Consider the following 12,415-nt stretch of genomic DNA (forward strand, 5'->3'; position numbering starts at 1 on the left):
CAGCCAGAGCCCTCCTGAGAGGACCGGCCATTCCTCAGCCCAGTTACACAGAGTCCAGGAGGAAGAAGAGGAGGAGGGCGGAGGAGGGGAAGAGAGAGAGGAGGAGGCTCCCTAAAACGTTCCTCCCTGGGGAGGAAAGAAAGGAAGAAGTGCTTCGGAGCCCCTGGTCTCCCCATGTTTTTCTCCAGAGCCCCTGAAACCACGCTCTCAGAACAGAGGTCTCTCTGTAGGGAGGGCCTTACCAGGCACCGGGCCTTGTGCAAACCCTCAGGCAGCTGGCAGCATCAGGATGTAGGAGCCACCATCCCCACTTCATGGATGGGGACACTGCGACGGGGTGGGAGGGTGGGGCTCTGAGCCAGCCTGCCAACCCCACAGCCCGCCCATGACCCGCTGCCCTGCTCCAGCCCCCCTGAGAGTGCAACCTCAGTTTCAGATGTTAAGTTGATAGCACAACAGCAGACAGTCAGGGTGGCCCAAACCTAACAAAGGACAGCCCACAGGGGACTCAGTGCTCTGCTGCGGGCCTGACCTTGTATGTGAGCCTGGGAAGACAGGGTGGACCTGCCTGGGCCTGCCCCGGGCAGGGCGCTGGACAGAGTCCCTTCCCCACGTGGCACCACGCCCCTTCCAGCTCTCAGAGTGTCCCTGTTCTCCTGTCTCCTCATCTTCCCTCCCCTCCCACCGTTGTGTTTTGTATATACTCTCTATCTTATGATGGATTTTTCTCTTTGGGGAACCTACGTCCAGTCTTACACCTGGGTGGGGGCAAAACAGAGTTGAGATAAAAATGAAACGTCACAGCTATCATTTCAAGGCTGTGGCTCTTCCTGGCTGAGGAGCACTGCAGGGTCACAGGCAAAGAAGACAGTGCTTAGCAGGATGGCCACACGTACCCCCTTTACAAAAATGGCTCGTTTCTTTACCTGCTACTTTATCCCGAATAAGTTTTGCAGATTCAACTTCACCAATACTGCTGAACAAACTTCGTAACTCATCCTGGGTCATGTTCTGAGGGAGGTAGTTGACAATCAAATTTGTTCTCCCAATATCATCCCTGCAGTCTTCAGCCATGTGGTCTTCATAACCATTAGACATTGTATTTTTTTTTAAATCTGCAGGGGGAAAAAAAAAGGGAAGTAAATTCCAAATGTTCATAATGCAGGATATTAAGGCAACGCTCGCGACTGTGTTGCATTTAGACATTTTTCTTTTCAACACTAGAAGTTCAACTTATGTCCACACAAAAACCTGCATGTGGATGTTTATAGTAGCTTTATTCATAACTGCCCCCAAACTGGAAGCAGCCAAGATGCCCTTCAGTAGGTGAATGGAGAAACACACGCCAGTTGTCTGGTACATGCACACAATGGAGTGTTATTCAGTGCCAAAAAGAAAGGAGCTAGGAAGCCACAAAGGCATGGGGGAACCTTACATGCACACTGCTGCCTGAAAGAAGAGCTTGAAAGGCTACACACTAGAGGGTCTCAGTTATACGACATTGTGGAAAAGGCAAAACTAGAGAGACAGCAAAAAGATTAGTAGTTGCCAGGAGTTGCGGGGAGGGAGGGTGGATAGGCAGAGCGCAGGGGGTTTTACAGGGCAGTGACACTATTCTGTATGAGGGTGTAATGGTAGATACATGTCATTATACATTTGTCCAACCCCACAGAACATATAACATGAAGAGTAAACTCTCAGGCAAACCCTGGGCTTTAGCTAGCACGTAATAACAATGGCTCATCAATTACAACAAAATACCACACGAAGGCAAGATTTAATAATAGGGCAAACTTTGTGTTGGAGGAGGGGTTTATGGAAACTCACTCTGGACTTTCTTCGCAATGTTTCTGTAAACCTAAAACTGCTCTAAAAATAATGTCTACCGAAACAAAAACAAAATAAGCCCAAGTCCAACCATTTCCACTTACCAAGAGGGCTTAAAGAAACAAACCTACAAACAATTCCAGCACCACAATTCAAGCCTCTGGGAAAGTGGGTTGTCTTGAGAACGTTCCAAAGATCTCTGATTGCTTTCTATCATCTCCACGTGCACTACTGATGCAGCTGTACACGGAGGAGCCTGCGAGGTGCACCTGAGCACCCCACCCAGACACGCTGTCTGTACTCTAGCAGGCAGGTAATGGTCCTCTGTGCCCCTTTATTCCCAAGACAGAGCAATTGAGCCAAGAAAGAGGTTAAGATTTCTCTTCCTGTTATAGGAGTTTGGTCTCCAAAGCTGGCAGGCTCTGGAATACCTTTAGCCGCCTGCACAAATCTTTACTTTCAGTGACAAATACCAGAGCACAGTGATGGCTTCGGACTAGAGTCAGCTCAAGACCACTCTTCTGGAAGCGCCACTCACTCTAGGTTTTGCTCACAGGCACTGCTTTGCGGCTGCCTCGTCCAAGATGTCCTGTGTCTCTGCCTCTAAAGAAATAGGCACCCCGTGGGGCTGAAATGTCATCACTGAGAAAAAGGCCCTGCTGCCCATCAGTCGGGGTAGGTTACAGGGGAGCAGCTCACTCCTTTCTCCAAATTCCTACTGCCTAGTTCTGATTTTATGCTTCAAAACCCAGTGCCCAGGGCTTCCCGGGTGGCACAGTGGTCGAGAATCCACCTGTCAATGCAGGCGACACGGGTTCAAGCCCTGGTCCGGGAAGATTCCACATGCCGCAGAGCAATGAAGTCCAGTGCGCCACAACTACTGAGCCTGTGCTCTAGAGCCCGTGAGCCACAACTACTGAAGCCCGCACGCCTACAGCCCGTGCTCCACAACAAGAGAAGCTACCGCAATGAGAAGCCTGTGCACTGCAACAGAGTAGCCCCCGCTCGCCGCAACTAGAGAAAGCCCATGCACAGCAATGAAGACCTAGAGCAGCCAAAAAAAAGAAACCCAAAAAACCAAAAAAACAACAACCCAGTGCCCAGTGTCAGGAGCATTTAGCCTCCTCTAAAAATAGCCTTGCCAGCGGTTATATAGAAACCTGAACACATCTCCTGCACAGGATTTCCCACCTGCCCCGAATCAAGAAGCAGAGAGGAATCAGGTCTGGTTCCCTGTTTCCTGGTGGAGACATTCAGGTCTTCTCTACCTTCCCACCCTCTCACTTGCTTCAGACCGTACACAACATGCAAAATTAGTCCAGTCTCCCAGTATTTCTTTTATTTATTTGAAAATGTTCTATGCTTCCTGCTCTTTATAAAATATTTCAGCATCAAGAGCCATAAAAGGAAAGACTGGAAACTTAGACTTCATAAGGTTACAAACTTCTGGACGGCAAACGCATCACACACAGACAAGCAGCAGACTGGGAGAAAATGCCTGCTGCCTATCATCTTATTTAGAGCTGTGGGTCTCACACTGGGCGATTCTGCCCACCTCCCCACCCCCCAGCCCCTGGGACAGGGGCAGTGTCTGGAGACACTGCTGGCTATCAGGATTGGGGGGTGGTGCTGGGCCACTAGCATCTAGTGGGTAGAGGCCAGAGATGCTGTTAAATACTCCATAAAGCACAGGGCAGGACAGGACAGGACAGCCCCAACCAAGAATGGTCTAATCCAAAGTGTCAGTACTGCTGAGGTTGAGAAAAGTTGATTTGGGGCATCTGCAAATTAAAAAGAAAAAACCCGCATATCACTAGCAGAGAAGTGGACAAAATACATGAGCTGCAACTAATAGATGCTGGCAATTCATAGACTAATAAGCCATGAAAAGAAGCTCAAGTCTACAAACAATGAGGAAAATGCAAGATAAAAAGAGACGCTACCTTGTGTCCGTCAGATGGAATACAATCCAGGATGAATAAAACCCCGTGTAAGTAAGGATAAGGGGGAAAAAACACCCTTATACACCATCGATATGAGTGTGACATGGTACAACCTTTTGGAAGGATAACATGGCAGGTCCTATCAAAATGTTTAATGTGAATGCTACCCTCTGACTCAGAGCTGTAGGAAACTGCTCTACAGAAATAATTATACATATGCAGGAAAATATGTGCGAGGAACACACCAACCCCATGGCTGGTAAAGTGTTGAACACAATCTAAGTATGTTATTAGTGGGGGATGGTTCAATAAATAACAATTTTCAGTAGAAAGCATGGCATTAACGGGTTTAATAAGGAAAAACTCCACAAATCTATTAAACCTTCTGTGGCCATAAGACTTTAAGATAGATCATTAGCTCAAAAACAAACAAACAAACAAAAACATCTGTTGAAGCCTGAACCAAAGTACAAGGGTTAACTGAAGAATTCTAATGCACACTGAAGTTTGCTCAAAATGTGACTCAAACGTTTTTCTTCCTCCTTCCTCTTTTTTTCCTTTATCCCCCTCTCTCTTCACTCTTGTTCTGAGTTAGGCATCCACTCTTCTGCCTTTTCCCTCGCCCTGCTTTCATGGAAGATAAACTGGGCAGTAATTACCCCATTCTCGTTATCCAGAGTGGGGTGTCCTCTATACCTGGTAAAAAGTTAGCTTCCTAAAACAGTGGTTGGCAAACCATGGCCTGCAGGCCAAATTTGTTCAGTCCACCTCCTGTTTTCATAAATAAAGTTTTATTAGCACACAGCTACTCTCATTTGTTTATGAATTGTCTATGGCAGCTTTTGCACTCCAGTGACAGAGCTGAGTAGTTGTGACAGAGACCATATGGTTCACAAAGCTGAAAATATTTACCATCTGGCTCTTTACAGAAAAAGTGTGCCGACCTTTGTTCCAAAATGTAAACAACAGAAAAATTTCTTGGAGAAAATCTTTGTGACACCAGGTGAGGCAAAGAGTTCTTAGATACCACGCCAGAAGCCAAATTCATTTAAAATAAATTGACAAACTGGATATCATCAAAATTTAAAACTTCTGCTCTTGCAAATGACACTGCTAGGAAAACTATAATCCACAGACTGGAAGAAAATATTCAAATCACATATCTGAAAAAGGACTTGTATCCAGAACATACTTTTTTAAAAAAAACCTTTGAAACTTAACAATAACAAACAACCCGATTTTAAAATGGCAAAAGATGTAAACAGATACTGAGCCAAAGAAGATATACGGAGGACAAATAAACACATGAAAAGTTTCTCAACATTATCAGTTATTAGGAAAACGCAAAGTAAAACCACATCAAGGGAATTCCCTGGTGCTCTAGTAGTTAGGACTCCACACTTTCATTGCCGAGGGACGGGTTCAATCCCTGGTCAGCGAACTAAGATTCTGCAAGCCGTGCGGTGCTGCCAACAAACAAACAAACAAACCACATCGAAATACCACTACCCGTCTAGGAGGCCTAAAACGAAACCAAACAAGCAAGCAAGCAAACAATGACGACAAAACAGACAATATCAAGTTCTGGTGAGGATGTGGAGAAACTAGAACTTTCATGTACTGCTGGTGGAAATGTAAAAACGTTACAGCAGGGCTTCCCTGGTGGCGCAGTGGTTGAGAGTACGCCTGCCGATGCAGGGGACACCGGTTTGTGCCCCGGTCCGGGAGGATACCACATGCCGCGGAGTGGCTGGGCCCATGAGCCATGGCCGCTGAGTCTGCGCGTCCGGAGCCTGCGCTCCGCAACGGGAGTGGCCACAACAGTGAGAGGCCCGCGTACCGCAAAAAAAAGAAAAAAAAAAGGGGAAAAAAATGCATAAAGCTGCTATAAACGGTACCGCATAGGTTTTTATATGAACAAAACTACTTCTTGTACGTGAGGACTAGGAAAAGGTTGCTGGGTCATATGGTAAGAGGATGTTTAGGCATAAGAAAGTGCCAGTCTGTTTCCCACAGTGGCTGTTACGTTTCGTTTTTTGTTTTTTTGCGGTACGCGGGCCTCTCACTGTTGTGGCCTGTCCTGTTGTGGAGCACAGGCTCCGGACACGCAGGCTCAGCGGCCATGGCTCAAGGGCCCAGCCACTCCGCGGCATGCAGGATCCTCCCAGACCGGGGCACGAACTGGTGTCCCCTGCATCGGCAGGCAGACTCTCAACCACTGCACCACCAGGGAAGCACTATGCATTTTTTTAACACTCGGTTTTTATTATTTATTTATTCTTTTTCATAGTCTTTTCCATTATGGTTTATTACAGGATATTGAATATAGTTCCCTGTGCTATACAGTAGGACCTTGTTTATCCATTCTCTATATAATAGTTTGCATCTGCTAGTTCCAAACTCCCACTCCATCCCTCCCCTCCCGCTTGGCAACCACAGTCTGTTCTCTATGTCCGTACGTCTGTTTCTGTTTTGTAGATAGGTTCATTTGTGCCATATTTTATCATTTTAAAATTTTTATTTATTTATTTGTTTTGGGCTGCACTGGGTCTTCACTGCCGCGCACGGTCTTTCTCTAGTTGTGGCGAGCAGGGGCTACTCTTCATCGCAGCGTGCGATCTTCTCATTGTGGTGGCTTCTCTTGTTGCGGAGCACGGGCTCTAGGTTTCAGTAGTTGTGGCACGTGGGCTTCGTAGTTGTGGCTCGAGGGCTCTACAGTGCAGGCTCAGTAGTTGTGGCGCACAGGCTTAGCCACATGTGGGATCTTCCCGGACCAGGGCTCGAACCCATGTCCTCTGCATTGGCAGGCGGGTTCTTAACCACTGTGCCACCAGGGAAGTCCCCGTGCCGTATTTTAGATTCCACATATAAGTGATATCATATGATATTTGTCTTGCTCTTTCTGACTTACTTCATTTAGTATGATAATCTCTAGGTCCATCCATGTAGTTGCAAAGACATTATTTCATTCTTTTTTATGGCTTAGTAGCATTCCATTGTATATATGTACCACATCTTCTTTATCCATTCATCTGTCAATGGACGTTTAGGTTGTTTCCATGTCTTTTCTATTGTAAATAGTGCTGCTATGAACATAGGGGTGCATGTCCCTTTTTGAATTAGAATTTTGTCTGGATATATGCCCAGGAGTGGGATTGCTGGATCATATGGTAACTCTGTTTATAGGTTTTCTGAGGAACCTCCATACTGTTCTCCAAAGTGGCTGTACCCACTTACATTCCCACCAATAGTGTAGGAGGGTTCCTTTTTTCACCACACCCTCTCCAGCATTTATTACGTGTAGAGTTTTTTTTTTTTTTTGGTGCGGTACGCGGGCCTCTCACTGCTGTGGCCTCTCCCATTGCGGAGCACAGGCTCAGGACGCACAGGCTCAGCGGCCATGGCTCACGGGCCCAGCCGCTCTGCAGCATGTGGGATCCTCCCGAACCGGGGCACGAACCCGCATCCCCTGCATTGGCACGCAGACTCCCAACCACTGCACCACCAGGGAGGCCCTAGAGTTTTTTTTAAATATATATATTTTAAGTTAATTAATTAATTTATGGCTGCATTGGGTCTTCGTTGCTGCACGCAGGCTTTCTCTAGTTGCGGTGAGTGGAGGCTACTCTTTGTTGCATTGCATGGGCTTCTCATTGCGGTGGCTTCTCTTGTTGTGGAGCACAGGCTCTAGGCATGCGGGCTTCAGTAGGTGTGGCTCACAGGCTCTAGCGCGCAGGCTCAGTAGTTGTGGCGCATGGGCTTAGTTGCTCCGCAGCATGTGGGATCTTCCCGGACCAGGGCTCGAACCCGTGTCCCCAGCATTAGCAGGTGGATCCTTAACCACTGCACCACCAGGGAAGTCCCATGTGTAGAGTTTTTGATGATGGCCATTCTGAGTAGTGTGAGGTGGTACCTCATTGTAGTTTTGATTTGCATTTCTCTAATAATTAGCGATGTTGAGCACCTTTTCATATGCCTATTGCCCATCTGTATGTCTTCTTTGGAGAAATGTCTACTTAGGTCTTCTGCCCATGTTTCGATTGAGTTGTTTCTTTGTTATTGAGTTGTATGAGCTGTTTGTATATTTTGGAAAGGAAGCCCTTGTCGGTAGCATTGTTTGCAAACATTCTCTCCCAGTCTGTAGGTTGTATTTTTCATTTTGTTTATGGTTTCCTTTGCTGTGCAAAAGCTTATAAGTTTGACTAGGTCCCACTTGTTTATTTTTGCTTTTATTTCTATTGCCTTGGGAGACTGACATAAGAAAACATTGGTACAATTTATGTCAGAGAATGTTTTGCCTATGTTCTCTTCTAGAAGTTTTATGGTGCCATGTCTAATATTTAAGTCTTTATTTATCTTTGTGTATGGTGTGAGGTGGTGTCTTAACTTCTTTGATTTACATGCAGAGCAGCTTTCTTCATAATCACCAAAAACTGGAACAACCCAAATGTCCCTCAAACCTTCAGTGGATAAACTATAGTACACCATACAATGGAATACTACTCAGCAATACAAAGGTACTACTATTCACGCAATTTGTATGAATCTCAAATACAGTTTGCTCAATGAAACAAACCAGACTCAAGGCTACTGCATGATTCCATTCTGGAAAAGGCAAAATCACAGGGATAGATCAGTGGTTGCTAAGCGCAGGGAGCAGGGGAAGGGTTGACACAGGGGGAGCATGAGGAAATAGTTTTGTTTCCCAGGCAATAAAATTTTCCAATATCACGATCATGGTGGTGGTTACTCATTTATCAAAACTCAACCCTACACCAAAAACTGGATTAAAAAATAAATTTTAAAAGATTTAAGAAGTGAAGCTTCTGCACGACTGCCCTGCTCCTCGGTATGGTGACTCCTCATGACTGACGGGCCCAGCCAAGGCTGAGCAGCCCCCTGCGGGCCCCATTCTTGGTCAACTGGCAACAATGAAGAACCCAAACACCAAGAGCAGTTTCTCCGTGCTTCAGTGCCACCCTGCCATCCAGGCCCCTTCCCCTGACCTTTCCAAACCTGCATATCTGATCCAGGCCCAAACCAGCTCTGTTCCCACAAGTACCAACTACAACCTGGCCTTGGCATCTGCCTGACAATCAATGACTCCCAGTCATGGCCACCTCTCACACAGCGTGTCTCTCCGCGTGGCTGTCCTGTGGACTCCTCCAGGTTGTCGCACTCAGCCCCATCAAGCTAGCCCCTCCCCTGGCTCTCCCTGTCAGTGGGGTCACCACCTGCTGAGGCTCAGAGGTTACATGACTTTGCTCAGGGGCAGTCATCACACTGTTAATCAGTGGCAGGGCCAGGCCTTGAGCTGTGGCTACAGAGCAGTCTTTCAAGGATGAAACACCAGGCCCTTTGCAATGGCCCCTGCTTGTCCCCCTTCTGCCCTCACTTGAGCTCCCCCAGCACGCCGCAGACCTTCATCTTCCTGTGCCTTTGTTACGGCTGCTCCCTTGGCAGGGACTGCCCGCCATCTCCACCACCTCCTCACTTGTCTTTAAAGAGTCTCCCAGGACGCTTGGTTGCTCTAGTTCTCAGTGCTCGTATACCACTGGCGTGAACCTTTATTATTGCATGAATCACTCCAGCTCGTAATTAGTTGCTTTTCACCCACAGCACTGGTGAAAGCCTTGAGGCCCAAGGCTTCAAGGCCAAGGGTCCCCAGGTAAACCGAAGGTACCTGGCAAAATGTAGGTGCATCATGCAGGCACACAAAGGAGGGAGGGACAGACACAGGGTCTCAGACTCACCTGGGAATCATGTGTATTTGGTGCATTCTTTTACATTAAAGAAGGGTGGCTGGAAATTGTACTGACAGTCTATTAATACACTTAGTATCTTACCTTTTTAGAATCATCCCATCCCATCCCAACCCACAGAATCAAAGTCAATTGCAGGGAGCAAAAGGGAAACTTAGTTTAGCAAAGCAATTCCTGCTGATTTGGAAATGTTTCTGGTAACAGATATACCATGCAGAAGTCCTGTTAGGATGATTTCTCAGGGTTTTCAGCCCTACTGCACTATTTTAAGCGATCCTGTTGTCTGTGTGACTTCAGAGATGTTGTTCACATCAGTAGTATACCTACTATGTATATAAGGAACAGATACAACATCTATGTACGTGTACATGTGTATGTATATATATAAATATAAACGACATAAAAACATGTGTAGATGGTACCTATGTAAAAGAGCAAGACCGGATTCCATCAGGCACCCATGAGAATCTGTCTCATTTTATAGTCACAGAGCTGGCTTTCTAAACTACTTGGGCCAGAACAAAACTAGAACAGTCAAATATAACCTCAGGCTCAACCCTGACACTTCACACATCCTACGACAGGGCTTGGACTCAATTATTTCTGCAGTCCTTTCCAGATGTATAGTCCTGAGTTCTTCAAGGTAAAAGTCTTAGGAATGCAAGGTCACCCAAGAAACGCCGTGGTGCCAGAAAGAAACTGAAGGCACCACCTGACCCAATTATAAGTGCTACGCAAGGTGAGGGCTCATTCAGGTCGACTCAATCCACGTTTCCTTACTCGTCCCTTCCCACCGCTCACAGAAGGGAAAGCTGCCCAGTGGGGGCAGCTCATCTAAGTCACAGCAATTCCACGCCTGCCAGCCTGAGAAGCCCAGGGGAGGGGCAGAGCAGGTGCCCATCGGTGCAGCCCAGTGTCTGGCCCAGTCAAAGTGCCCCATGGGTCCCAAGGGGACCTGATCAGACCCAGAGCCCTTCTAGGAGTCCTGGCTTCTTTCTGGATGGTCAAGGGCCCTCCAGGGCTCTCACAGGGAACTGCAAAGCAACATGGCACAGCGGGAAAAACCCACCGGCTTTGACAGACCTGAGTTCCAACACTAACCCTACGGCTAATCAGCCGAACCATTGTGGGGACGTCACTTCCTTTCCCTGAGCTTCCGTTTCCTTGCCTGCAAACTGGGGTGTTATCCACTGCTCTGCAGCTCTCAGCACACTTCCCGACACTTGGTGAGCGCCCACTTCACCACTCACCTCAGGTTTACTAAGGAACACTTTGACCCTTTCCTCTTGGGACCCTGGAACCGATCCACACCTTTGAGGCCATTTCTAATGGGCCTGGGCTCCACGGAAGCCACATGCGGTTCTACCAGCCTGGGCCCACGAGCGTAGCGCCCCAAGGAACGTGGAAGATCTCGCTGGTAGTCCTGCTCAATCACTCACCAGCCGCACACGTAACCTTGGACGAATCAGCAGGCCTCCTTATCTGTTCACCAAAGATATGAACCTTATTCAAGTCTTGTCCCCCTACTCTTACTTTATCAACAAAATCAAGGTGAGCGCGTGTCTCCCTGCCCTCCCCACCTCCAGCTGCAAACACCTTCATCTCCTCTTCACCTGTCCTCGTCCCCCTCTTCAAACCTCCTCCTCCCCCGAATTACTTCATTTGGTGGCACACGCACGCACTTGTCCCCCAGGCCACCTCTGCCCATCCCCCAAACCTAAGTAAGCACCAAGTTCTGCCAGTTTTACATCTAAGATGTCTCACTCTCCCTCCATCTCACGGCCATCATCCTTGTTCAGGTCCCTGTCACCTCTTGCCTAGACTGACTCCTAACTGGTCTCCCCGCCACACGATTATTTCGAACCGAGAGTCATTTGGTCTCCTCCCTCCAGATCACTCCTGTTCCTTCTGTCTCCCCATTTCTGTTCGTGGTGACATCAGTCTTGCCACTGGGTTGCTCTGGACTGTTCCCTCTCCTGTAAATCTTTCCTCTGGCATGAATGCCTGTCTGATGGGCAGCTGGATCCAGTCACTTCTGAGCTCCTTCCTAACTCTTCCTTCGCCCAGCACACACGGAGTGCGACCACGTGCCAGCACGAGCAAGGCAGTGTGTGTATAAGATAAAGAAGCAATCCCAGTCCCAACCCTCAAATTCAGGCCAGTACCAGACCATCTCAGTACCGCAAAAGCCTTTGACTGGTCTGTCCATCCTAACCTCTCACTCTGAAAAGCGATCTTCTGAGCTCACCTCTTGACCGTGCCCAGAAACCCTCTACCACCTGACCATGGCATACTTTTCTAGATTTATCTCCAAGTCCACCTTCTTTACCCCTCTGCCTGCCCAAACTGGTCCCCTCAGGCTTCTGGACCTGTTTGCACTCGCCTCGTTTCTTACTCACTCGGGCTGCTGGCCGCACCTGGAAACTGTTTGCCTATGCCTCTCTGGTCACAGCGACCAGTTTGGACACCGGCTCTTTCATCAAGAACAAAACCCAAGCAACGGACAATAATTTCTTTCAATAGTCTCGATGCTGTCACCACTCACGGCTTCCTCCTTTCATTACTTTAATCTCACACATCTATGTCTTTTCTCCCCAATTCAGGGTGTAAATTCCTCAAGGAGGCAATTTCTTCCACTTCTCCCTGTTCCCCACAACAACGAGCAAGCAGTAAGGTTACGTGGGCTCAGTCTATAAAACTGTGCTCACTGACTTGGCCAGTACACGCGAGGCCCTGGGTCACGTGAGGATGGACAGTGATCATATGAGCGAGTCCCGTCAACACATATGGACACAGACAGTACCTTCTGCCACCTTCCCACTTCCTGTCTGTATATACACGTACGCGCACCCTACTCGAGTGATGCGCTGTTTTGTCCACGTC

General features: G+C 47.8%; 1 protein-coding gene across 1 annotated transcript in view; it reads right to left on the reverse strand.

The window, feature by feature from the left end:
- Positions 1–1,117, reverse strand: part of ELAVL1 (ELAV like RNA binding protein 1) — a 19,909-nt gene extending 18,792 nt beyond the window's left edge. The window contains exon 1 of the mRNA XM_007460617.1: positions 927–1,117. Within this exon, the coding sequence (XP_007460679.1) occupies positions 927–1,098 (172 nt within the window). The 5' untranslated portion in view covers positions 1,099–1,117. The remainder of the gene's footprint in view (positions 1–926) is intronic.
- Positions 1,118–12,415: the final 11,298 nt, after the last annotated feature.

This window comes from Lipotes vexillifer, unplaced genomic scaffold, assembly GCF_000442215.2.
Source record: "Lipotes vexillifer unplaced genomic scaffold, Lipotes_vexillifer_v1.1 scaffold1011, whole genome shotgun sequence".
Taxonomy (NCBI): domain Eukaryota; kingdom Metazoa; phylum Chordata; class Mammalia; order Artiodactyla; family Lipotidae; genus Lipotes; species Lipotes vexillifer.